A 27,934-nucleotide genomic window follows, 5' to 3' on the forward strand; every position below is an offset into this window, starting at 1 on the left:
TGTATTTACTTGAATAGTTATAAAAAAAGTAAGAACATTTACTCGATATTTTTGGTGTTAATGAAAATGCGGAAAAAACGGCATTTTTATCACTACTACATTCTTCAATTTCTCTCGTGCGTTTTTATGGTTCAAATAACAACAGCAGATAAGTGTACAAAAAGAATGTAGGCAAACGTTCATTGATTCAGTTCGGTTGCTTTTAAAATTATTTCAACTTTACTGTAAAAATGGTTTATTCCATTCCTGAACGAGTTGAAATTGTTAAACTTTATTATCAACATAATAGTTGTGCTAGACTTACTGCTCGCCTCTTTAATAACAGTCATCCCAGGAAAAATATGAATGATTCTTACGTTACCAAGTTAGTCCAAAAGTTTGTCGATACCGGATCTGTCTGTAATGTGAAACACCAGCCACGGAAACCGATCAGAAATGAAGCAGTGGAAGTCGCTGTTTTGGGACATGTTGAGTTGGATCATACTCAAAGTACCCGTCAGCTTGCTGCAGCCTGAGGTGTCTCGCGTTCGTCCATAATACGGATATTAAAAGCCTATAAATTTCATCCGTACAAAATTAAATTAGTACAGGAACTCGATGAAGATGATTCTGATAGAAGGCTGCAATTTTGTGAACAACTGAGCCAGCTACTAATTGAAGATCCGCACCTATCGTGCTTTTCCGATGAGAGTACATTTTTTTGAATGGAGCTGTGAATAGGCACAATTGCCGTTACTGGGATGACAGTAACCCACACTTATTCCAAGAGGTCCATACCCAGTACCCTCAAAAAATCAATGTCTGGTGTGGCATATTAGGTAGTCATATCGTAGGGCCACAATAACCAAATGTGGCTCGGTTCATAATTATATTTAATTTTGATGTACCTACGGTTTCAATCATATAATTGACTGTTTCAATCAACGGGGTTTTCTGTCTATGTATTTAGATTTTATTTTATTTTATTTTATCTATCATATTTATTTTTTATTTTTATTATTGACTTGTTCTATGTCATCATGTTATGATCGTTATGAACGAATAAATATTTTTTTTCACCGTAGTGTGCGCTGGTCAGGCCCTATACCCCGAAGCTCCGATACATTCGGGAGGGCGTGCCAGCATAATCAACCAATGACCACTCCCCACACCGTGGGGTAAGTGATCATTGGATCCAAGAATCATGTGCCCTGAGCAAACGCAGTGAGCCAAGAATGACAGCCTTCTGCATCTGTGCGGCTAAGATTTCTGCCTTAGTGCGGCAAGCCGGTATGATTTTGAGATTCGAGAGTAGAGAAGACATCATTCCACCAAGGACTCCAATAATCAGAACGACCATCTTGACAGAGTGATCTGGATAGAGTATGCGGAGTTCGAAGAGAAAATCTCGATATTTCATCCGTTTTTCCTCCTCTTTTCTGACGATATTCGTCTCGCCAGGAGCTAAAAACTCTACGACAAATATCGTTTTGGTCTGATGTTCGAGAAGGACTACATCAGGCTTATTAGCTTGTATGAGCCTGAGGGTGGGGAACGAATAGTTCCAATAAATTCGGCACTTCTCGTTCCCCACAACGGATTCAATATCCCCCGGAGCGTAGGGCAACACCGGTGTCTCGTCAATACCGTAAGAGTGCCGTAGATGGTAATATAGCACTCTTAGGGCCGCGTTATGTCGATGTATATAGGCCGAGACCGCATATGCTGGACATGCTGATAGCAAGTGCATTAGGGTCTCGGGCGCCTCGCGGCAGGCCCTGCACCTTGTGTCAGGAACCTCTATACCCATCACGCGACTGCGGTAGACTAAGGTGTTGAAGACACCATCCTGGCAAGCCATGATGAACCCCTCAGTTTCCGACTTCAGCCCACTCGACCTGAGAAAAGCGTTATTATTATTATTATTATTATTATTATTCCTGGGAATTTAACTGGTAAGGTCTACCTGAACATGCTTGAAGATACAATTGATCCTTTCATAACAGAAATAATTGAAAATGACCAAAATAATAATGATGATCGGCTTCATTTCCAGCAAGATGGAGCACCTCCTCACATGTTGCTCCAGTAAGAGAGTTTTTAGATGATCGGTTTCCTGGACGGTGGATTTGAAGGAGAGGCCCCATCGAATGGCCTGCCAGGTCACCTGATTTATCGCCTTTAGACTTTTTCCTTTGGGGACACTTGAAAAATAAATGTTTTGCTACGCAGTCCGAGTCCATAGAAGATATTCGCCAACGAATTACAGCAGAGTGCAGAAGTATGACACCTGATATGCTACAGAATGTTAGGAATAGATTTGAACAAAATCTGTATTATTGTATGGAAGCAAATGGGTCACATTTTCAGCACTTGCTGAAGTAGGATTCTACTAAGTCAATTACACATTTCAAAGTACTGGGTTGTAGTTGTTTTTCTTCATAATACCTACATGTTTGAGTGAAATACAACAAATTAGGTACCATTGGAAAGATAATTTTGTGCCCTTTCAAATGATACATCACTCGACCCCACTTTCCATTTAAAATTTTAGGATTGTTACTCACCCTCGCTAGGGGGTTGAAGGCACAGGTAGAAAAATACATCTAAAATGTGTCCCCCTCAAAAGCAAAATTGACCTGTCCGAGCATTTTTGCGTTAAGTTACAAATTCAATTTTTTTTTTTTTTCATTTGGTTCATAACAAAGCTACAGCTTTAGAACATGTCACAAAATACCATCAAATTAACATATGCCAAAAGTAAAATATAAAATCTTCAGAAGATACAGTGCAATAAAAATAATAATACAGTACATACATACAATCGTGAAAGGCATCTTTGCTCTATGGTCCCGGGAGTGAATGGAAAAAGTCATTAATACCATATAGGGGATTTTCCGTAAGTAATGTCTTTAAATGTTTTTTAAATTTACTATAGTTCAGAGAACGTACTGTGAGAGGAAGGGGATTGTACATTTTAATATCAATAGTATCGTCCATTCTTTGTAACCGGGTTTGAGGTAAAATCAAATTATCTTTATTTCTAGTGTTGTGACCGTGTATATCGGACACAACAGAGTAACTATTAATGTTTTGTTTGACATATAGTAACTTTACAAAAATTATTAGAGAGTAAAGTGTCATTATTTTCAACGTTTCAAAGATTGGTTTGCAGGAGTCTTCAAAATTAGCTCCTATGATACATCTTACAGCCCTCTTCTGAATGACGAATATAGCATTTAAATGAAACTGAGCTGCCGAGCTCCAGACAGACAAGCCATATCCAATAATGGATTCGAACAGTGCATAATAAGTAGTTATTGCAGCGGATTGGTTAATAAGTTGTTTAACTTTTCTTATAGCAAATACTGCACTATTTAGTCTATTGCAAATTGTATATATATATATATATATATATATATATATATATATATATATATATATATATATATATATATATATATATATATATGTATGTTCCATAATAGCCTGACATCTATATCTACACCCAGAAATTTAGTGTGTAGATGTCTAGGTCGTTTTCTACATTGTAGAATAGCCTGGATTCGAAAATGAGACTTTTGGTTTTTTTTTCATTGAGTATGAGCTTGTTTGTCAAGAACCAGGTTTTTGCTTGTTCCATAACTTCCCCAAGTATTGTAGCCGGACACTCCCCTTTATTGATACTGATGCCAAATGTGGTGTCATCAGCATACATAATTGTCTCGATATTTGAGGAGAACATATTTGGCAAATCGTTTATATAAATAATAAAGAGAAGGGGGCCCAATATTGATCCCTCAGGAACTCCCCTACTTATTATCTGAGGAGTGCTTCTCTGATTTTCAATACAAACTACTTGAAATCGATTGGACAAAAAAAGGAGAAAAGCAAGGTGCATACTTTTCGTTGGACCACTCTGTATATTTGTAACTTGACTTTTTCACTTTTGAAAATCACCGACATGACATTATCAACCAATGAATGTCGAGAATTTAACTGAGGTCTGTTAATGAAATAGCATCAGTACACGCATACTTTTGTGTCCCACGTTGGGCGCCATTTCGACCGGAGAAAAACTTCAATTGGACTCACCTAGTTCTTCATTAAGTGTGGTGGTCCTCGCTTTGGCGTGGGTGCCCGTCTTCTCGTAGTACATCTGATCGTCCCAATTGATTAAAAAACTCTGTACAAACCGTATCACTTCGACAGACACGTACAACGAGATCGGCACCACAGTGTTGAGGACGATGGCGTATGAGAAAAACACCAACAGGGCTATGATGGTGGCGCCGCCCATAGGCTCGGAAGGTACCAGAGTGTCCCAGGGCAGGAAGGTCTGAAAATACTGCCCGACCAGGGTCTCCCATATACCACACGCCACCATACAAAAAAGGCACATGGACAATAAAAAAAATACTATCTGAAAATAGAAAAAAAAAACGATTGTCAAGAATAAATTTATGAAAGAACAATTGAAACGGGAATAATTAAGTCCAAGTCAAAAGGTATCGTCTTCTTTTTGAGAAATCTATGAAGTCTGTTGCAACATATTTTCAAGACATGACAGTTCAGCATTTTTCAACAGCTCTCAGCATGGATATCAGCAAGGAAAATCTACAATGACAGCAATGATAGAGATTATTCAAAAAATCATAGATGCCATTGATAATCAAGAGGACTCCCAGATATTAAGCTGTGACTTGAGTAAAGCTTTCGATACTGTTGACCATGAAATACTGTTAGAGAAATTATCATATTATGGAGTAAGAGGAATTTCGTATAAACTGCTCAAGTCATACCTGTCAAATCGTTTACATGGTGGAAAAATTCACTATCTCAGACAATTCCGGTAACTCAAGGAGTGCCTCAAGGTTCTATTTTAGGGCCAATTCTGTTTATCATCTACACAAACGATCTTCTCGAAAATATCAAGGTTTATGCATCAAGTGCATATGCAGATGATACAACTTTTCTAGTTAAAGGCAAAGATGAAGGTGACATAAGACAACAGACAGAGCAAGTTCTAGCCGAAGCAGATATTTGGTTTACGGCAAATATACTCCTGCTAAACAAAGAAAAAATTCAAAGGCTAATGATTTCAAGCAAAAACAATACAGAGGAAAAATCACTAAAATTCCTTGGAATACATCTGGACTCAAAACTAAATTGGAAGGTACAAATGAGTAAGAAGCTTGATTCAGCAATATATTGTATAAGGAGAATGAAAACAATTTCAACATATCAAGCGGCTAAAATAACATGTTTTTCAAACTTTCACAGCATAGCAACTTACGGAATCCTTTTGTGGGGCACAAGTTCTGATTCAAACAAAATATTTGTTCAGCAAAAAAAAGCCATCAGAATTCTATGCGGACTTGCATATAGAGATAGCTGCAAAGAGGCTTTTCGTCAACAAAGAATTCTCACCATTCCCAGTGCATATATATATAGTTGTCTAAAATATGTTCACGCAAATCCAGAGATGTTCTCAAAAAATGTACTCAATCATTCTTATGATACCAGAAATAAAGATTTACTGCAAGTTCCTCTTCATCGATTGAAGAAAACACAGCAAGGATGCGATTATTGGGGCGCAAAATTATATAATAAAATTCCAGACTTTGCAAAAAAGAAACACTCGAATGAATTCTCCATCTGGCTGAAAAATGTCCTAATAGAAAAATGTTTCTATTCAATAGAAGATTTTATAAATGAATAATACATGTACTACATCTCTTGTAGGTTTACATGTGCATGATAATTTTGTATATATTTATTTATTTTATTTTGATCTGTGCATCTCTGTGTATATGTATTTTAATTTTAATACTAAGGAAATAACGACGTTGTAATGTTTCATTTACAATGAATAAATTGATTGATTGATTGATTGATTGAGATACTTGAATCCTAAGAGATAAGTTGAAACAAACGTCAATACAGCTGTTTTTTTTTCAGTCGGAGTAATAATTACTGGTAAAATTTCATATTATCCCTCATCATAGTTAAAAAAAATACTTACTCCTATAATTAAAAAGTTGAGGAGCCTATCGATGCTAGTGCGCTTGAATTTACTCTTGCCGCTGTTCTGCATCAGCTTCGTGTCTTTGCCAGCAAAGATCACGACGCCGTAGCACCACTGAGTGTTCCTCAGCACGCACCCCCTCAGCATTATCTTCTCGTTGTCCAATGGGAAAGACCTGCCCTTCCACAGCAGGACCCCTTCGAACTTGTTTAGCAGGTTATTGGGCAGTTCGCACATTATTTCGCCGTCGAATTCGCCGAGCAGAGTGTCATCCTGACCCATCTCGGTCGTTTCAACCAGACACTGTCGGCATTTCAAGTTAGTTTCTCTGGAAAGCAGAAAAAGTTATTTTGGGATGAAAATTTAAGCAAAATTGTCACAGTGCAGTCCTTGTCACATGTGTCAGTAGTTAGTTTAAGCCGATTTTGGACCCTCTTCCCACCACTTTTAACCTCGAATCGACCTTCACTGACATCACACGATGTAATCAAGGTGACTTTGAGAGTGTTTTGTTTGACACTGAACGACCTTGACGTACGGCGCAGATAATATGCGTTTAAGGTAGCGTTTTGAGTTTGACCTTGAACGACCTTGATCAAAGCCTCATATTTTCGACAAGGTGATTTTGACCTTGAAAGAACTCAAGCCAGTTAAGTGGCTATCTTGAACTTCTGAAACTACGCCACACGGCGTAGCCAAGGTGACTACGAGGAAGTGTTTTGTGTTTGACCTTGAACGAGCTTAACCTACATCACAGACAAGGCGACTTTGGATTAGTTTTTTGAAATTGAAGAAATTGGCCATCATTCACAATTGTTTTTGCTCATTGTTTTGAATGCAAATTGCATCGATCTGATATCCTTTTCCAAATGCTCACACATTCTTACAAATTCTAAAAATTTCAATCCAAACGTAAAGAGATCTTCTTTGATACCCGTACTGTATCAAATTCATAGGTGCTGTGAATTTATCACTATTCGAATATGCTCCAGCTGTGACATCATAATTCATACGAATAATTCTCACCTTATTGATATTCACAGGCAATGTTGATTCGTGAGTTTCATCTTTGCTCAACACATCGGCAACTTATGGAAAAGGAAATACATCAACAAAAACTCCTGAAGCTCGTACTGATGAGGAGTTGAAAAAAGTTTTTTTCACTTCAAACTTCGAAGTACACCCAAATATTCAGAACTGTCTTGTGAATGAAATTTTATATTAATAATTTTTCATATATTATGTCAAGTAGCGTTCTCGTTTACGATATCTGGTTCAATTTCCGTTACGAATGTTTGGGAGTGCAAACTAAATGAGAAAAAGTGATTTCGGTTTAATTTAATATTCATATATTTGAAAGTAGTTATTTCATACGGTTTTTTCCAGGGTGTATCTGAAAGAAGCTTCCGTGCATGCAGGGGTGGCTTTACAGTGGGAGGTGATGTGCACCCGGGCGCCAGAAGGGAAATTATTACATGTTTACTCAAAAGTTAATTGAAAGATAAAGCTGACACTTCTGACGAAGGATAAATCTAAAATAATCACTGCTCTCCGACATATCAGAACCTTGTTTCCCGAACCAAGTTAGTTATCAGGGGGATGAACTATACTGTACTTGACGCCAACTTGGTTGGTGAAATTCGCGTCCAGAAAAGGGTTGCAGGTCTAGTTAGTGTGCGGGAAAATTGGTTGTTTTGGAAGAACCGAAAGACAAAATTGGGTTTCGTAAAGGTTCAAAACGAATAATACTTACCCATCCAACTCTGACGTTTCTATGTAGCACAAGCCGTTCGGCTCGCTAGAAGTTAAAATCAACAAATCAGCCGCAATGAAAGAATTGTTGTCCATTCTGACAATATCTCCGACTTGAACCGCCGACCATTTTTCGTTGACAAGTTTCCCTTTGCGGACTACCCTGGACTTTCTATTGTTGACGTGGGAATCAGAAATATGACGTTGCTAGAAAAGCGAGAAATAAAATACGCCTGTTGCATGAAATATCTCATCAATTCACATGAAAGACATTTGAAAAAAATGCATTATTTATTTGAATTGCTCCAAATATAACGAACTCTCGTGCTAAAAAATGGTTAACATTGAACTGGCCTCATATAATGAATTAATCTCTGTTCTTTCAGTCGTTCGGAAAAACTTCTTCCCGTTTGACCAACATGAAATCTTGGATAAGAACCACAAATTTACTTATATATTCATTCCTGTTGTGAGTTGTTACGTAAAACTCTCTAATAAATGTGTAATTGTAGTATAATAGTTCTGGAGCCACTTTACCAATGAGTCCTCTTCCGATAAGTGATGAACAGAAAAAAATCGTTTTCACTCATGAAATGTGTGTTGAAGCTGAAAAATATTACTTACGATGTCATCGTAAGCATCTTTGATGGCAGTGAGTCCCAGTACGCCGATGAGAGGGAGAGCTGTGGTGACAGGCGTGAGACTGCTGATAGCCGGTATCAGCTGCAGCACAAGAAGGCACAAAAAGTAGAAGTTAGCCAAGCGTTGGAACTGTTCGAACAAATTCAGAGGCAGGAACGTCAACAACGAATACTTTGAGGTCTTTATGTAGTTACTCTGAAAAAAAAAACAACGCCAGTTGATTGAATCTGAAGCCACTGCTTTGGCAGGTGATTCCATCAATAATCTTGTTTTTGTATACCAAACAGGCATATGTTAAAGGAAGTTTATAAGTTTCAAAATTGTTTATGTTTATTTTGTTATCTGTTTTTTAAAACATCGAATTAAAAAACGTTATTGTTTTGGTTAAACGATATAGTGTACAAATTGAACTGTGGAAGCTGTCGCAAATGCGATGTTGGTCAAACCGGACGGTATCTTATAACACGGGTTTTAGAACACATGAGAGACTCTGATAAACTAAATATAAAAAACCCCCACAGCCCTCGTTGAACATGAAAAGTCTCTTGAGAGAAATGATTTATATCCCCAAATGTGACAGTGTTAACACTAGAAGAGATGCCGATGGACTTAATACTGCTTATTTCAATTTGATAATTAAAATACCTGAATTAATGTACCTAATATGTCTAATGGTTTTTAAAATAGTAATATTAACACAAGAAACTACTTTTCGATGAATAATTCAATGAAGAACTCGTATTTCTCGTATTTTTCGTAAAATTGAACCGATAATAATCGTATAAGTTTTCTGGGAGGTCTGTTTATGAAAATTCATTGTTGCAGAGCCCTGAAGAATTCAATTAAATAGTGAAAGTCGGCAAGAAAACATGTAATTGTTTTTTTTTAATTGATCCTATTATCCAACTAACCTGTCTTCATAAAAATTATTAGATCATTAAACTAGTTAACTCTATAACTTTTATTTGAAACATTTTATATCTCAGTGGAAGCAGCTGTCTTCCACACATCGTTGATACACCCTGTATAGAGGTTCAACACTAATTGTTTTTTGTTCGAAGGTATAAATGAAAAATGCCTGGAAAAATTTTGAATACCGACAAAATATACAGATGCCATCTTTATAACTCTTCATGAAAACAGTGTGTGAAAACAACTTTGGATTCTCGATTGAGATTTTTCAGTGGAAATATTTGCAAACTGAAGTAATTTTAGAAATGACCGTCATAGCATTATTTTGAAGGTTTTATGTAATTTAAAACTTTATACACAATACTGTTGTGTAATTATTTTCACACGTTTGTAATGACGATTATTTGAACCTCCAAAATATTATTGAAAAACAACTTTCACCAGAATAGGACTTGTTTTATTTGTATGATTTTGATGTATACTTTTTACTTGAAAAAAACAGGAAAATATATCCAAAATCACTGATCGATAATAGTAAACAAAGCGTTTTGATAATTATTTAGAAAAACATGCAGCTTAGTTTAATAAAATATTTTCAACTAGAAAAATTGGCACATAAAACGTCAAACACTAACAGGTAAAATTTTGCTAGAAGGTAATTACAAAAACAATCAACTTACAGAGTAATGAAATTGTGAGTTGTATACTCTGTCATTTGCGTGAATTCTTCTCTGGTTATCTGAAACAAAAAAAAAGAGCGTTAATCAATGATCGCTTTGAATTACTTAGGCATTTGAATGCACTTCACTATTTCATTATACTTCTCACACCATATTTATATAATCGAAAGCATTATGTCGGTCTATGAAACAACAGAACGTCCAAATTAGAGCATATTGAGAGAGGTGTCCCACAAGGTTCTGCACTGAGGCCACTCCTTTTCATTGGAGTGGCCCGCAAATATCAGAACATGCTGAATGCCCGAAGCTGATATTTTTTCCCAGCCACCTGGTTTTACCATGAAGTGGTCATATCATACTGAATAACTAAATATGAAAAACATCTAAATTATCTTTATAAATCAACAATTAAGGCAAAATATAAATTATAGTTCAATACCACCTCCACAAGCCACATAAACAACAGATGTTTTGTTATTTATTTATATAGAGGAAGATAGGTTAGGTGCACAAAATATCATATGTCACAGAATGTCTCGGAACTCAGAACATGAGTAAACAGAACAGCACGCCTCTGAAATGTGTCATTTTTGTTTGTCTCATACAGGTAACAGATTCATTGTCCTTTATTAACCATAACCGATGTTACCAAATGATGAAATAGAAACGAATCCTTTTAAATGTCGAATGCATTATTTCATTCCTCTTTTATAAGTATTTAAATAATTTTTTAAAGAAAAAGGTTGAAATGATAAGTTTAAAATGCGTTGTTTTAGAGCTCTTTTATGAAAACTACTTGATTTTCGTCAGGAGGAACATTCACCATTTTCATCGGCAGTGATAATCCTCCTTTTTTCCACTCCAGACAAAAACTGAACAATGTCATCATCAACAAACCCTGAAGAGAGAGGGTCAATTTTTTTTAATGAACAACTAATTCATTTTCAACTTCACGATAAAAACTGTGATAAACAAAGTTGTATAAATTTTGTTTTCTACAATTTTAGTCCTTATCAATTTTTTCGTATGATTGATATTTTTCGATTTATACCCAAGAAAAGAAGGGGGTAAAATCTCATCATTGTATTATCGCGTTTATTTTCTATTTAACGGGAAAAATTGTGTGTATTAAAATGAATTTTCTACAATTTTGGTTCCAATATTTGTTTCCCTAGGATCGATGATTTTTGATCGGGTATAAATCGAAAACTGAATAAATTTGATTTTAAACAACTTTGTTCATCATAATTTTTCCCGTAAAATTGAAAATGAATGTTCAATTGAAAACGTTCAATAAAAAAATTCACCCCCTTTTTTCGGGTATAAATCGAAAAATATCGATCATAGGAAAATTGTAGGAAATTTTTATTTAAACAACTTTTGTAGTAACTATTTTTCGTGTAAAATTGAAAATAAACGAGTTATTCAATAAACAAAAATCGACCCATAAATTTAGACTGCCAGTGCCGAAAGAAAATTGCTAATATTTTTTTTTGTGTTGTTGGCCCCTTTTTTGAGCTAATTTGACTGACCTGATGATTATTTCATAGTCAATTTAAACTGATACATATGGTAACCTTATTACTAGAGCTGGTTCAAGGATTCAACAATTACATGGCACTTACATAAACAGTGTAATCAATTTTTATGGCACAGCAATTGCCTCTCGAGACTCCTAATAATTACCGCTTGATATTCTCGAGATTTATTTTCCACCGTAAAGTATTTGACTAGTTTGAGACATTTTTTCAACATACAGTAAATTTCAAAATGTTTTTTCATTGATTTGTAGTTGAATGGGGAAAATATGCCCAATTGGCATGAATACGATTTCAGAGACGTGTTCCAACAATCTTAACGCGGTAGCAACCGCACTTTAAATGATAAGACCTTGTTAATCTTTAGCTCGCTTAAGTTTTGACTTCGGAGAATTGTCGTTCGAAATAAAATAACAGCTGATTTACGGAAAAGCCCATCACAACACATTTTAACCCATAATAAATTTCAATCAGATCAGAATTCAAAATATTTTGTGGGATTTTCAAGTCTTTTTTGAAAATTCATACAACAACGAATGATTTCAAACTCCTGTTGAGCTAGCAGAACCACTTTGAATTCTTATATTCATTTTTAGGCCGTAATTTTATGCTAATTGTCTACTATATTCCCGAATTTTTGGCTTTTTAACAAACGAAGACATCATAGTTTCTGACAGCTTAACTGTAAAGCTAGCTGAACCCACTGATAAAAAACAACATATAGAAAATCAGCGATGGGAAGCAATGGGAGCTCATAATTATGACATAGCCTGAGTCAACGAAAGCTTTTTCTGTGGTTGGGTTCCATACTAGTTTAACGTTAAGCTAGCAGAACCGAATCAGTGGGTTCTGCTAGCTTAACGAAAATGTTCTGAATGTTTTCTATATGTTATATTTTTTAAATCATTGCTAGTGGGTTCTGCTAGCTTAACAAAATTTGAGTTTTTTTTGTTATTTTTATATTCAAGCCGATTTCCAATCATTGCTTCCGTGTTAGGAATCACACGTTAAAATGTAAGACCTCTTTAATCCTTAGCTCGCACAAGTTTCGACTTCTGAGGGTTGTCGTTCGTAGGGGTGCGACAGCTGGTTAACGGAAAAACAGATTTTAAACAGATTTTTTTAAACAGATAATGAATATTAGTTTTCCCATCCTTATTCCTATATTAAAACGAATTCATTTTCATAGCTACTTATAATAAAAATAATAAATGCTTTTATTGAAAGGTTCCTCAGTAAAACAGATACTATTTTAACCTAACAACAGGCAGAATTCAACATTTGCACATGATAAATCAAGGCAGATATTACTCTTCCATCCAACCATTAATAATTGAAAATGGTACTTCAATAAGAAAATTATACAAAAATCAAAACCCGAATTTTGCGTTGAAATTCGGTATGTTATTAGTATTTGCCAAGTAAATGTCGCAACTCAGTCGATGTCAAGAAACTAGACAAAACGTAGTTTTGTAGAAATTATCGCATTTTTAGCGTAACATTTTTCAAAAAGCAAATCGAAGGTCTGATGTACAAAACTCTGTTTCAATAATATATGCTGATGATTGATCCTATTCAGTAACACAACAGTAAAACAAGTGGATTTTTATTTAAAGAAACATGATTCACTACCAATAAAAAATCGTTGTTCTTATATAAACCAGATGTTCGATCTGCATCTATAAATATCCAACATTACTTATGTTCAATAAGAATAAATTTCGTGTGAAATTTAGCAAATTGGTTACACAATACATCAGAGATTGAGCATGGGAATTTGTCAATATTTACTTTGATATTTCTAAACAGTGGCTATCGAGTTCCAATCTGTTCAATGTTACTTCAAATAAATACTGGTTCAGAAGTTTAAATGAGAAATCAATTCCTACAATTTGAAACTGAATAAACTGTTTTTACTCAGTTTCAATGAGCATAAGGTATACATTCGATTCCATAGATCAGCGAAATTCAATGTTGTCCAAAATACCTAGGAGAATGAAGAAAAAGAATAAATACTACTCTGTTCAAGAAATAGGGTGATTTTTTATTTTTCTCAAAGAACGTTAGTTTATTCATCTATTTCTATTTTGTCTCTTTCAAAGTAGTCAGCGATTCGGTTTCTATCTCCTTGCAAAACGCCGTCTTTTCATGGGTACTGTCAATCTTGGGAACAGGAAAAGTCGCATGAGGCAAAATCAGGTGAATACGGTGGCTGAGGAATGATTATGGTGTTGTTTATTTATTGAACATACCTCGTATGTTCCAAAGTATTATGTTTTTAATATTTGAATTATGTGTGCTTAAATAAATATCTGACCAAACTATTTCAATTATTTTGTCACTTCCATTGTTTCCTAAACAGAGTTCATTGCCTCTTTTTTCAGAAATTATACGAAAGTCATCCTTACAAAAGAATAGTTTTTTTTTATCCAATTGAAAATCGCATGTCGGGACAAAAAACTTCAAAAACTCAAATTTGCCCTACATTCCTGTACAGACGCCACTGAATGAAACCTTAAAGAATCTTCAAAAAATAGCTGTTGATGCTTAGAGGACATGTTATGAAATTCATAAAGATTTATTGAAGTTATGATGAAAAACAAATATTTCTTAAGAATTCAACACTCTTGCTGAAAAATTAAAGATGTTTGCAATTTAGGTTTATTTGAAATTTTCTTCTGCACACCTTTAAGTATCAGCATCCTGTTCTGGAACACCCTTATTTCTAGATTTACATACTTGATGATGATAATAACCTGGAAATGTCAAAGTACGAACGACAAAAGTATTATTCCAAATATTCCACACTGTTTCTTTTTATAAATTGGAAATTGTGGAGAAATGAAACAAAAAATTAACAGATGTCATCTTGTTATGAACATGACCCAGACGCAATTTCCAGTATGGGTCAGATGATATGCAGTAAATACCCAGCAAAATTGTGAAATTTTGCAGCCGATGTTGATTTCTTAACTTTGACTGTCATATTGCCAACAAATACAATCAATAACTCTAGTGAAGCAACGATTTCATTTCGGTAGAAACAGAAGTTTTATATTCTTAGGAAAGAATATTTGAAATGAATTGAATGAAGGTCTTCCGAATGTGATTGTGAAATTTCTACAGTTATTATATTTCAGACAAAAGTTTCTGAAATAGATGATTTTGTAACGTTTTCGACTTTTGAGCGACCATATCTCCAAAAATTAGCACAAACAAATAATGAGATATCCACTTTCTTGAATATCCTCTGAAGAACGATTATAATTATTTCAAGGACTGAATGTGTGGATCACCAATAATGCCTCAGATTACCAAACAATAGAAACAACAACTGCAAGAATACCCAGTCAATTCACCCACATCCGAACCACAAAATCCAAGGAAACGAAATAGTTTATCGAAGAACTCGCAAACATCACAGACGAACTTACCACATAACATGTAGCCTTTTCGGAAGTCTTTGGAAGAATGGGCTATATCATTCCTGTCAGGGACAGTGCTCTGGTACCTCTTGGGGTTCCTCCAGAAGAGTTTGCTAAACACACCGAGTATAGACTCGCACAAGCTCAAATGTTTCCTATCACTGCCGACCACACTAGTTTTAGATCTGCTTATGTCGTTGTCGGTACTCTCTATACTCAACACCGTCGATTTTTGTTTCTGCTTGCACTTTTTTCGAGTGTGTTTGGAGTGCCTTTTCGATGACTGCTGCTCACTGTCGTCGTATACTTCGAAAACTTCCAGTTCGTAATCCATTTTCCCTCTGGCAATGTCATCTAGCTCATTGGAAAGAGCCTGCAACCCTCAGCTGATTTTCACGAATTCATTTTTCGGCGAACTTCAAAGCCAGACGGCAATATCGACACTGTTTATTACGGCCTGATAGACGAACCACTTTCAAGAGACATGATTAATTATAAAGTATAAACACACCATAACACTTATTCGATCTCCTATGAATGTGTCAATTTCTGCCGAGGTCAAATTGTGGCAATTTTTTTCCAGGAAACTTATTTGTCGGTAATAAAGGGAATTCCCTTTAGACAGGTACGAACACCTGCCGTTCTGCTTTATTTCATCAATAGATGTCAGTATATGTACAAGAAAACCAGTTCATACACAGTAGATTTCAATAACCCAAGATAAAAAGAATTGATAACGACACAAATACGATATTCTTGTTAGTTTTTGGGAAAAGTGGCTTGGTTGAAATGAGAAACTTTGAGGTAAATCAGGCATAAAAAAATCCAGATGTTTAGTTTAACTAGTTTTCAATAGATGGAGCAATAGTACATTTTATTCGATGAAACCGGACGCAAGCGCCATATGACATTCAAACATCGATATGTGACAGATGACAGATTTCCGAATATAGAAAAAAGAAACTTGAGTCCCTATCTAAACCTATTAAGCAGAAACCGCTGTGCCAGTTTACTCATTTCTGAGTTATATCAGATGGAAAATAAAATATGAAATCATTAAAATACGAAACACACATAGGTATATATCAGTTTTAAAATATTTTTCTTGGAACTACAAATAAAACTTTCATTTCTTCATAAATCTGACAATATCTTGTAATTAAATTGATAGTCAGAGGTCGTTACTTTCCTTAGTTCAAAATGGTTCAAATTTGTCACAAATAGGACCTGTCAGGTGTCATAACTCTATTCAGGTTTTTCTCAATGTTTCATAAGACAACCACAAGGGGCGCAGGTAAGATTTCTGAGACCCCTATCAATTATTTAAAGAAAAAAAAATCGTCTTTTCCATAATGAAAAAAAATTGTTGAAATGTGATTTCCGTTAACCAGCTGTAGACTTCTTACGAACCATAACCCTCAGAAGTTGTACTTTTTGCAAGGTAAGGATTAACGGTCTCACCTTTCAATGTGCGATTCCCATTATACTGAAAGAATTGAGACAGCTATCGTTTTTGTCAAATTTATGTTTGAAATGAATCATACAAATTCTTAAAATAAATATCTACAACCATATCACATTTTTCAACCCTACTAAAAATTCATTGGAACAGTAAATTGTAAATATCGAATTTACGACCTTTTTTTCAAAGTCAACCTTTGATATAAAAATCCCTAAAATTAATTAAAATTTTTGTGACGGCGCGGCAGTCGCATATAGTGGGAAACTGGCATAATGGGTAAAATTCCCTTTGTTGTTAAATATGTGATGTGTTTATGGGTTTTTGTGTATTAAATCATAGATGATTCAGTTCTAGGGACACCTTTTAGAACCGTTTCTGTTGTGTCTGTGTCTAGTGCTGACCTCTCTGGTCCAAAAAACTAGCTTTTCCTCAAAAGTTTCTTTTTTTTTGATTTCGAGGAAGTGTATTTCTATATTCGTACAAGAGAGGTCAGCACCAAACACAACGGAAATATGAAATATTCATTCGTCAAACAGCAAGTACCTAACTACACAGTCAGCGATAAACTTTTTCATTGGTTCATTTGAAATAACACTAGATATGTATAGTGAATTCTGCGTAACGTATTTTAGTGTGATAATTATAGAACTGAATAACTGAAGAATAGATAAAATAGATTGATACGGCTAACTTAAAACACAAGAAACCACGATAATTCGTACAGACAGCTGATAGGACTTAATTTTTGTTTTACCTTCTGGCTTAGTTCTGATATTTCCGACAGACGTCGTCCCTACAACATGAAACAATGCGACGTTGCCAAGTTGTGTTAATATTTTGGCACCTAAAAAACTACCGAGTCAAGTGAAACTCACCTATGGTATGTGTTCTACTGCTCCTTATAGACGACCTGCCCACCATTTTCAGGAATTAATCTTAGGATGGAAACAGGTACAGGTACGAATACGACTTAAATGCAAACATAAGGTCACTTAATCTTCCAGTTCAGGTAATAAAATAAGGCCACTTTATACTTAAAGCTACGATATATAAAGACTACTATATAAAGACGGTAAAAAACTATAAAATACGTTCATATAAATATTGCAGAGGTAGAAAAAAATTCGTGGGCTAACTATTAAGGTTCTTGGTATGTATTAAGTAAACTTTTGCTGATGCAGAGGATGGGTCCTGTGGGATATTCGGTAGAGGTGTTTGTTTTGGCAAGAGCCGAGTCGTGGGGGGTAAAGAAGGCGTGGGGGGCGGCGTTGACGGTGGCGGGCGAACGGAAAGTACAGGAGGCGCGCATGGGTGCCTGCCGAACCAGATATCCGGGCCATGAACCGTTCTGAAAAATAAAAGAAAGATTTTAAAAACATGCATTTACACAACAGGCATATGAGATACATTCTAATAAACAATCGAATTTAAAGTTGGCTGTTTCCCAAGGATCCATTTTTGGTCCTCTAGTATTCACGATGTATACCTTTCACTGAGTAAAATGCCTTCAACATTGCAGCGTTCATTAATTTATTTCATACACTATTCTACAGGATTAATCAAATTACAGAATTGGGAAAAATAGTGGCATTTACTAATAGTAGGGTACTTACATAGTATAATCTGTGAAGATATATAAAAAAAATAAATGAAAAACAAAATTGTCAGTTAGCTAAGAAATGTCTTTTGATTTGTATAATCTGGAGTATCAATTCTTCTACTACCAGGTACATTCCTGGAGTGTAGTTGCTAGGTAATTGTTGGAAAGGTTGTTTTATCAAACGCTCCCTTGATATCTATGAATATACCCAGGGTGGATTCTTTGTTGTCTAATGATCTCTATTCTGCCAACCACGTGGTGAAGGGCCGAATCAGTAGACCTTCCCGGGGTATATGCATGCTGATTTGAATGAAGTGGGTTGTTAACAAGTACTTCATCTCTTATATACCGCTAACATAGCCTCTCCATGGTTTTTAAGAAAAACGATGTGAGATTAATTGGTCGGAATGCTTTTGGTAGGGTGTAGTCCATACTACCTGGTTTGGGTATAAATACTCTTACTTCTCTCCACTTACTGGGAATATACCTCAGAGCTGGAGAGGCTCTGAATATTCCAACCAGGTGCAGCATAACAGTGTCCAGTCCCCACTGAAGTAGGACTGATCTTATACCGTCAGGTCCTGGTGACTTAAAGGGGGAAAAGCCCGATATAGCCCGTCTTATTTTGTCCTCATCAATTACTGCACTAGCATATTGCCAGTCGTATTGTGAGGGTGTTGTTGGTACATCCATCCAGTTCGTCGTTCCAGGAAAGACAGAACCTGGGAAGTGAGTTTCCATAAGAATCTCAGCACTCTCCGGGAGGATGGCGGCTTTTTTTAAGTCTTTATCTTATGATAATGAATTTTACATTATTAAATCTACAATCGTCAGACAATCGACAAAATCGAGGATTCAATATTAGTTGGTACGATAAATGCGATTGGTTAACCGGCTCCATTAAACGAGAAAAACTTTTTTGTTGGCCCTGTGTTTTATTTTCCGTACAAACCGAATACCAAACGTGGTCTAAAATAGGATACTCCGATTTAAAAAAATTACCTCGTTCTACAGAAAGACATTTTAAATCTAAGGAACATATATTTTCGTCTTGTAATCAAAAAGAGGCCATCATTTCTTTCAATAATCAGGTTAGGGTTGTTTTCTAATTGTCAGTTTTATACGTATAATTTTTAGCAATGCACAATTTTTGTTTGCATTTATGCAAATATTACGTATTTTGCTTTGAATAAGTGCGGTACCCCAAAAAATGTTCGCGCCTCAGACGGGCTTTTCTGTGTGTACCTATATAGTCTTTATGACTTTAGCCTCCCCTGTTCTTTAATGCACGAGCCGTCACTAGCTTGACAGGTTCTACCTAAAGTTGACTTGATATTCTTCAAAAACTACTCCTCTAAATATAAGGAATTAAAAAAAATATCAAACGACTGTGAAAATATATCAGAAACAGATCAGTGACGCTAGAATAAAAAAGTACAATAATTTTGCACGTGACAGTTGGAAAATAATCAATAAAAATAGTAACAGAGATAATAAGAAACCATTTTCTGACATCCATAACCAGAATGGAGAACCTATTAGAGATGAACTGGACAAATGTAATTATATTAACAATCATTTTACTAACCTCCCAAAAATTAGCTTAAGCTCCAATAAAAACAAAAAAATGAACATTACCCCTTTTAACTTTTTTCTGACGCCTGTAACGCCAGATGAATTGAGAACAATTTTAATGAAAACTACCTCAAAGAGAGCTTCAGAAATTGATGACATTTAATGGAAGAGTTTTGAGATCAGTTGTGGATTTAATCTGTGAACCACTGGCATATCTCACAAACGAGTCATTTTCAAGTGGTATCTTTCCGGACCTAAAACAATCAAAATGTATACCAATATTTTAAAACAAAGGTTCCAAACATGATGCTGCAAACTATCGCGCTATTTGTGTTCAGAGTCAAATTTCCAAAGCGTTCGAAACTGCCTACTCTGTCCGGCTGATCTCCTACCTTGAACATTACAAAATCATCTCCAATAACCAAAACGGATTCAGGAAAGCTAAATCAACTTCAACGGCTATTGAACAAGCTCTGAATTTTATCTATGAACAGCTTAACAACAAGAAGAATGTACTAGGTATATTCTATGACTTAACTCGTGCATTTGATATGGTTAACCACAACTTACTCTTTCGTAAATTATACAGCATTGGAATTCGTGGTATACCACATGATTGGATTTGTCATATTTGACAAATCGTTCTCAAGTGACAGTAATAAATAATAGCAAATCTGACTGTAAGAGTGCTGAGTTAGGAGTGCCCCAGGGGTCTATATTGGGACCAACTCTTTTTATAATATTTTCAAATGACATCTACGATACCTGTACCACACCAAATAGAATGATACTTTATGATGATGACACAAATATAGTCTTAGCCCATAAAAACTTGGGAAGTCTGGTAAACTTGGGTAATTATGCATGTGATTAATTCAGTGAATACTGTAACGACAATGACCTTGTCTGCAATATAAAGAAAACTATGTTTATCAATTTTTTACCCAAGAACGGTACCTCGAATCCAGATCTAATGAACAACATCAATATGTGTGGTGAAACTCTGGAATACTGTCAGGTAGCTAGATTTTTAGGACGTAATTCGGAATCTGCGAGACACTGCCTCTACAGAAGTTATAAAACTCATGTATCATGGACTGGTACAATCAAGGATACAGTATGGATTGATCTTCTGGGGTAACTCTGCATACACTGACCGCATTTTTGAGGTTCAGAAAAGAGTCATTCGCTGTATGGGCAAGTCTCGTCCACTGGACTCTTGTAAACCACTGTTTAAAAAATTCAACATCCTACCATTGCCGTGCCTATTCATATTACAGCTAGTGTTATTCATCTATGATACCAAATCTATACAAACACCTATATCCAAAAAACTCTGAAATACATAATTACGCTACTGGGGGTGAACATACTTTGTACCACCCCTACTCTCGCTTGAGTGTGAGTCAAAATTACCCAAAATACTTGGGTATTAAATGTTTCAATAAAATAACAACTTTTATAGGGATACATAAAAGTAAAACTGTAATGAGGAATGAACTATATGATTTCTTGTTGGATAACTGCTTCTACAGTATGGATTAATTTCTTGCTTTTAGTGCTTAGATAAATGACTTAGTTTATTTTATACATGTAGTCTTCTATTTTAAGTTTGTTCAAGATCAAACATTTGTGTTTTGCTTTTAGCGTTTTACTTTTGACCAGTCCAATAAGTTTTCTGATGTATTTAGTCTTGTAATTATGTATGTGTGAAAATTTCAGTGATGAATAAACTATTTCTATTTCTTACGATTTGATCTCCACAAACATGTTTAGCTAACACAGGTGTAGTTTATGAAATTACTATGGATCTTCAACAAGTAATCAGAAAAAAAAGTATTTATTTCTAATTCATAATAAGGTTACATTTCGACTGTTTCTATTTGTGGTCTGCACATCCTGGAATTAAATAAATCGTTATTAATTGTTATCTCAGTTGGAGACTTGAAACACCGCAAACTCAAAATGTTGCACTGTATTTCACCTCATAATCGTAAAAGCTTTTGTCAGTGACCTAATTGGGTCAATCCCGAAATAGCCTTGCAAAGTGATAAAGGTTGTTTTACCGAGATTGGCCGGAATATCTGTGTAATCTGCCAGCGACAAAATTCTAGACTAATGACGACGAGTTGGAACAATAGAAAAAACCTTTTAGTGAATAGACTGAATGACATAATTAAGTCGATTGTTTTCAAGAACAGGTGAACGTGACCATTATCTGCTGATTAGGTACTATTTAATTTGGGAAAAAATAGCTTTATTGTTTTGGAAAATGTGCCCCACGATAATCAACATGCTCTTGCATGTTTGTTTGAACGTGGTTGAAAGTGGTGAATTTTACTAGTTCGGACGTCCATTGTCTAATATGGATAAATGAAAATTAGAATGGATAGCTTAGATATCAATTGTGTATAAGCAATAAAAGGTGAAATGAAAATATAATGAAATTGAGGCTGGGATAGTGATGGGCTCATATCCAGTGACGGCTCGTGCATTGGAGAATAGGGGTGGCCAAAGTCATAAAGACTATATACACACAGAAAAGCCCGCCGGAGGGGCGAACATTTTTATGTTGTTGTACGCTACAGTACACAACACACCCTGACAGTTGTTGTTGAGCATTCACAGAAGTAAGATGCAAAAATGGATGAAATTATTGACACGTTTGTCGTCAATGCTAGTAGCGAGAAGAGAGACACGGTTCTGGTCATGATATTTAAATTATTAGACTTACACGAAGTCTCCCCATAAGAATTCATATCCACGCACATAATAATCCGCAGAAAAAGGCAGGAACTTGAACAAAAAAGAGCCTGCGGTTACGAATCACCAGATGATATGCTGGGCTATTCTTCTGAAAAAAGCCTGGAAGAAGAGGCGACCCTTAATAAAAAGCGTCCTGCGGAGACAGAGTCTCCAACAAAACAACTACCAACGAACAAGATCAAAACGCCGGCACAAAATGCGGCGTCAAAAACAGGAAAGATGGAAATCCCCCAAAGAAAGTCTAAGAAACTCAGGGCCAACCACCCTGAGAACAAAGAAAATCAGATATCCAGTGAGGCTCCAAAACCTCAGGAACCCGTAGAAAATCCTCCATCTGAAGAGATGGAAACCGAAATACAAGACGAGGCGGCTGCGAGGCCAATTACAGCACAGCACATATCTACATCCTGAGCAGTTTTCAGCTACGTGACACATATATCTGACTGTACATCTTCTCAAAACACGCCAATGAATAGTGTTTACATAAACACTCTCGGTCTGACCATAATTTTACATTGTATGAGAAACAGATCAGGTGTTTAAAACAATATGATTGAAATAAATCTCTCTTGCCGAAGTTAGAATGTATATTACCATACATAGCTAGGTATTGCAACCCATCCCCTGTAGTTATGACTATGGAACACCCCTCCGCATATGGTAGCAACACACTTGAATGTAGCAACGTACAATTTGCACAAACCATCGATCTACGGGACATGTTCGCATGTAGGGGTCAAGAGCTTTACCAGTCAATAAATAATTCATAAGAGCAAATATTTTTTAAGCAACGTGCGTGCAGTCGAGTTGCATACATTACCCCCGCATTCGGTAATTAGAGATTATTTGTTTGCTCCCGCCGAATCGAGCCGAGACCGTTTTATCAGGTTTTATTTTTGGAGGTGATTACATGAGCATCCCATAAAACGGCAGATTGTTGACAGAAATTCGTTTTTATTATCAACAGTGATACCGATCAAGGTGATGTTGAATGTCAACTGTGAAATTTTAAAAAATCTCCTGAAATTGAAGAAGCATTATTCAGTATACTAAAAAAACACGTTGAGAATAATTTTTAAAAAAAATAAGCTTAAAACAATAACGAACGAAAAATATTAGTATTATTGTGAAAAAAGCGACGCACAGAGCTGTAAAAGCACCTGAAACGTGGCCAAAAATGAATTTGATATTCTCAATAAAAAAAAGACAAATCAATAATGAAGATGAAATTAAATATTTTTTGTATTGAAAATAATAATAATAACATTTTTACAAATAAATAAAATTACAAAAAAATATGGATCTTATTAGCATAGTCAACAAATTTCACTTCAACATGAGTTTTAATGAATATTATTCTTGAGGAAGGCTGTCATCCAATTTAAAAAAATGAGACTCACTTCTCATGGAAACACCCCCGTATCTTCCGTAATATTCGAGGTAGAACGATGAAACTCTCAGGACTGATGGAAATGCTCAAAATGCACCTACCACCTGAATGGGGTTGGCCAAAGTGATATACACCGTCCGGCACTCGCGATGGAACACCTTATGTTCACGGTAAAACATATGAGGGGGCAAAATAGGCTCAGAATTCCTTCAGATTCGTGATCAGGACTACCAACTTACTACGAATACACTATTTTCCTGAAAAAATTTCAGTCTTGAAAAATCCCAATTTGTCTCACTTCTTATGGACACACCCCCGTATCTTCCGTAATATTCGAGGTGGAACGATGAAACTCTCAGGACTGATGGAAATGCTCAAAATGCACCTACCACCTGAATGGGGTTGGCCAAAGTGATATACACTGTCCGCCACTTGCGATGGAACACCCCATTTTTGGGTAAAACATATTACGGCGCAAAATAGTTCGCTTCCAATTCCTGAACCCCTTCATTCTATCTGGAGAGTACTCTCAGGTATGAAAGATACAGATGCTGTGAGATGCTCTCATCCGTTTTGAGCCTATCTGAGGAAAATGTCACAGCATCACATTCACAGATTATCGAGATAGTGTGAAGCAGTGTATGAGAAATTATCGATGTCGGCATCTATTATAACTGAAGAAGATTATTCGTAAAACTAATTCTGTTTGGTGAACATCCAATTTCTATCTCAACCATTGTAGTAAAATCTCACCATTAATCCATTCGTGGTCTTTTTCTAAGAAACGACTTTCTGTACTATTACGTTTATATACCACTTCAAAAGTCTTAACGACTTTTTGAAGTTCATCACTTTTTTCCGGGGGACACTTGGTTATTTCAACCAATTTCAAATCTGTCAACTTTCTTTGCTTCATTGATTAATTTATTGTTGTTTTCGATACTTATCAGAATCTAAATATTTAACAAATGCAATCTTATTTAACAAACTCACGTCAAAAAACAAATTTCCTGTTTTCATACTCACTAAAACATCATTCTGGAAAAAAAATCGCTACGTGTAGCGATCAACTTTTATCTACATTATCAGTTACACCTAACATTTGTTACTTACAATTCTGCATTGTATAAAAATAATTTATACTCCAAACTGATAACCTTTTATAGATGAATATTGAGAAATGCAATGTAATTTTTGAATAATCATAAAGCTTAACCGAACCTCTCGAGAATAATATAAAATTAAACATAATATTCAATGACGCTAGATGAATCAGTTAATGTGAATGTATCGTTATCTTGACTTAATCACGAAAGTAAATATGAGTTACCTAGTTGTTTAATTCAATTAACAATAATTGTGAAACATTGTCAATGTGGAGGGATTACTTCAAATTGCTCTACATTCTTTGCAAACGACGTACATAATGAATAAATTAATATGTAAAACTTTGAAAAATACTCTTACTCAGATTTCTCAAATTAACTCAGTCATATAGTAATTAAAAGATGTAAAAGTAAAAGATAATCAAACTCAGTCATATAGTAATTAAAAGATGTAGATATAGTAATTAGGTATAGTAATTAAAAAGATGAAGTATCTGCGATATAAGCATATGTCATAATGGAGAAAAATGCGCAACAATTTTCAATGCCTCACCAAGGTCAAAATAGATGGGATTAGTTTTTGAAGATGCCTGAACATATTCATTTTACGACTTATCTTCTTTTAAAAAATGAATATTTCGAAATAAAATTAATTCATCTCACCGACGTTTCTACAAAATACAATTCTTCTAAAGCCTACCGAAGAACAACTACTTCTCCGGCTGTAAAATGGGCAAAGCGCGCGGTACGTTGCCCAGAAACAAGGATCCATCTAAGTGGAGAGCAACTGGCGGATCATGTCCAAAGCGCCTAAAAGCTGGAAAAGTTATGTCCTCGATACTTTGGGATGTGCGTGGTATATTATTCATCGAGTATCTTGAGAAGGGAAATACCATCAATAGTGAATATTATATAGCGTAATTAGAGCGTTTGAAGGCCGAAATTGCAAAGAAACGACCGCATGTGCCAAAGAAAAAAATTTGTTTCATCAAGACAACGCACAAGTCAATCAAAACAATAGCAAAACTACATGAATTGAACTTACAATTGCTCCCAGATCCACCGTATTCGCCAGATTTGGTTCCCAGCGACTGCTGGCTGTTCGCAGACCTCTAAAAATGCTCACCGGTACGAAATTTCGCACGAAAGAAGAGATTATTGCTGAAACTGAGGGAAACACACCCGGAAGATACGGGGGTGTTTCCATAAGAAGTGAGACAAATTCGGATTTTTCAGGACTTGAATTTTTTCAGGAGAAAAGTGTATTCGTAGTAAGTTGGTAATCCTGATCACGAATCTAAAGGAATTTTGAGCCTATTTTGCCCCTAATATGTTTTACCGTAAAAAAAGGGTGTTCCATCGCGAGTGGCGGACAGTGTATATCACTTTGGCCAACCCCATTCAAGTGGTAGGTGCATTTTGAGCATTTCCATCAGTCCTGAGAGTTTCATCGTTCTACCTCGAATATTAAACACGGGGGTGTTTCCATGAGAAGTGAGACACACTGTATATACCTTTGATATATCGATCCTGCGATAAAAGTTCATAAGAATTTATAAATTTTTCATTTATGATTTTTTATAACTATTTCAAAATGAAATATCTGAAAATTGTTGATAATTTTTTTTTCAATTGATATTTCTGTCTGTTTTCACATTAAACAATGGTAGTTATTGATATAGGATATGAATTTTTTACGTAATTTGTTTATTAAATTGTTTTTTTGCTATTTTGTTGTCCAGAGATAATTATGATTAAGAATTTTTTTTCTTTATTTTAATTTTTAATTGTTTAAAATCGATTTTTTTATATTTCGATTGTTTAAATAATTAGTTAAGGAATAATTTTGCTTTAAAAAATCATAATTTACACTTTTAAATAGTTTGGCGAAAAAAATAATTTTTTTATTTATTATTTAATTGTTTATTAGTTTAACAATTTTTATAAACAAATATTGACCAAGATACTTTTATAATAAATTAAAAAAAATTATGGCACTTTTTTATATATAGCTATTTTTATAATTTTTTTCCGCTCCAGAAAAAAATATAACGTTGGTCAATATTCATTTATAACAAATTCTTAAACTAATAAACAATTAAATAATAAATAAAATTTGTTTTGCCAAACTATTCAAAAGTGTAAATTATGATTTTTAAAAGCAATATTATTTCTTAACCAATTATTTAAACAATCGAAATATAAAAAAAATAATTATTATCTCTAGACAACAAAATAGCAAAAAAAATTTTTCAAAAATATTGAATTTCTCTATTTGTTTAAAACAATTTAATAAACAAATTACGTAAAAAATTCATATCCTATGTTAATAACTGCCATTGTTTAATGTGAAAACAGACATAGCTAAATATCAGTTGAAAAAAAAATGTATCAACAATTTTTAGATATTTCATTTTGCAATAGTTATAAAAAATCATAATTAAAAAATTAATAATTTTTTATGAACTTTTGTCGCAGGATCGTATGAAGTATATATATCAACATGGTTCCACGAAGTTTAAAATTTATAGTCCGATTATTTATACCTTTTATCCCATTATTTATGCCAACGGAGATTGGGAAAAAATTTGTTAGGTAACATTTGAATAACTTTTTGAAAAATGGTAATTACACTTTTTTTTTTCTACGGGACCTGATTCATTCAAGTGTTAAGAAGATACTACAATTTTTTCAAATTTTTAAAATGACATTTTATGTTATAAAAAAATTATTTCTTTTGATAAACTCTCTTTAGCGGCAGCACGCGCATGCCGTAACAGCCGCGCGTAACCCTATTTTCAACATCAAATTAAAATTATAAATAATGGAAATAGAGTTTCGGGAGTCGGGACTTTTTTATCGGAAATTTCCTCCTCTTTAACGAGCTTTTTTCAAAATTGCTTAAATATTAATATTTTTTCGGTTATTAACGAAAAACTGAATACCATTTTTTAAATCTTATTTTATTAATAACAATTGCAATTTTATACCTGCACCAAAATCCTTCAAAAGCATTTTTCTATAGGTGATTCCGAATCGAATGAGCTATCGCTCATATTTTTAGGACCTTTATCTCTAT

General features: G+C 34.8%; 1 protein-coding gene across 5 annotated transcripts in view; it reads right to left on the reverse strand.

Moving 5' to 3' along the window:
• The window catches only part of ATP8B (ATPase phospholipid transporting 8B), a 92,768-nt gene that overhangs the window by 34,838 nt on the left and 29,996 nt on the right, over positions 1-27,934 (reverse strand). For 3 of the 5 annotated variants that reach the window (XM_074177499.1, XM_074177500.1, XM_074177498.1), the window contains exons 2-7: positions 17,294-17,766; positions 9,994-10,052; positions 8,384-8,596; positions 7,761-7,966; positions 6,005-6,335; positions 4,075-4,402 (exon numbers count right to left, since the gene is read on the reverse strand). In XM_074177499.1, coding sequence (XP_074033600.1) covers positions 4,075-4,402; positions 6,005-6,335; positions 7,761-7,966; positions 8,384-8,596; positions 9,994-10,052; positions 17,294-17,339 — 1,183 coding nt within the window. In that variant the 5' untranslated portion in view covers positions 17,340-17,766. Of the gene's footprint in view, positions 1-4,074; positions 4,403-6,004; positions 6,336-7,760; positions 7,967-8,383; positions 8,597-9,993; positions 10,053-14,965; positions 15,525-17,293; positions 17,767-27,934 lie in introns of those variants that run through there. The other 2 variants (XM_074177496.1, XM_074177497.1) reach the window with 2 other exon arrangements.

Source organism: Leptinotarsa decemlineata, unplaced genomic scaffold (assembly GCF_025532065.1).
Source record: "Leptinotarsa decemlineata unplaced genomic scaffold, Ldec_3_MD MMD2_tig00002974_RagTag_RagTag, whole genome shotgun sequence".
Taxonomy (NCBI): domain Eukaryota; kingdom Metazoa; phylum Arthropoda; class Insecta; order Coleoptera; family Chrysomelidae; genus Leptinotarsa; species Leptinotarsa decemlineata.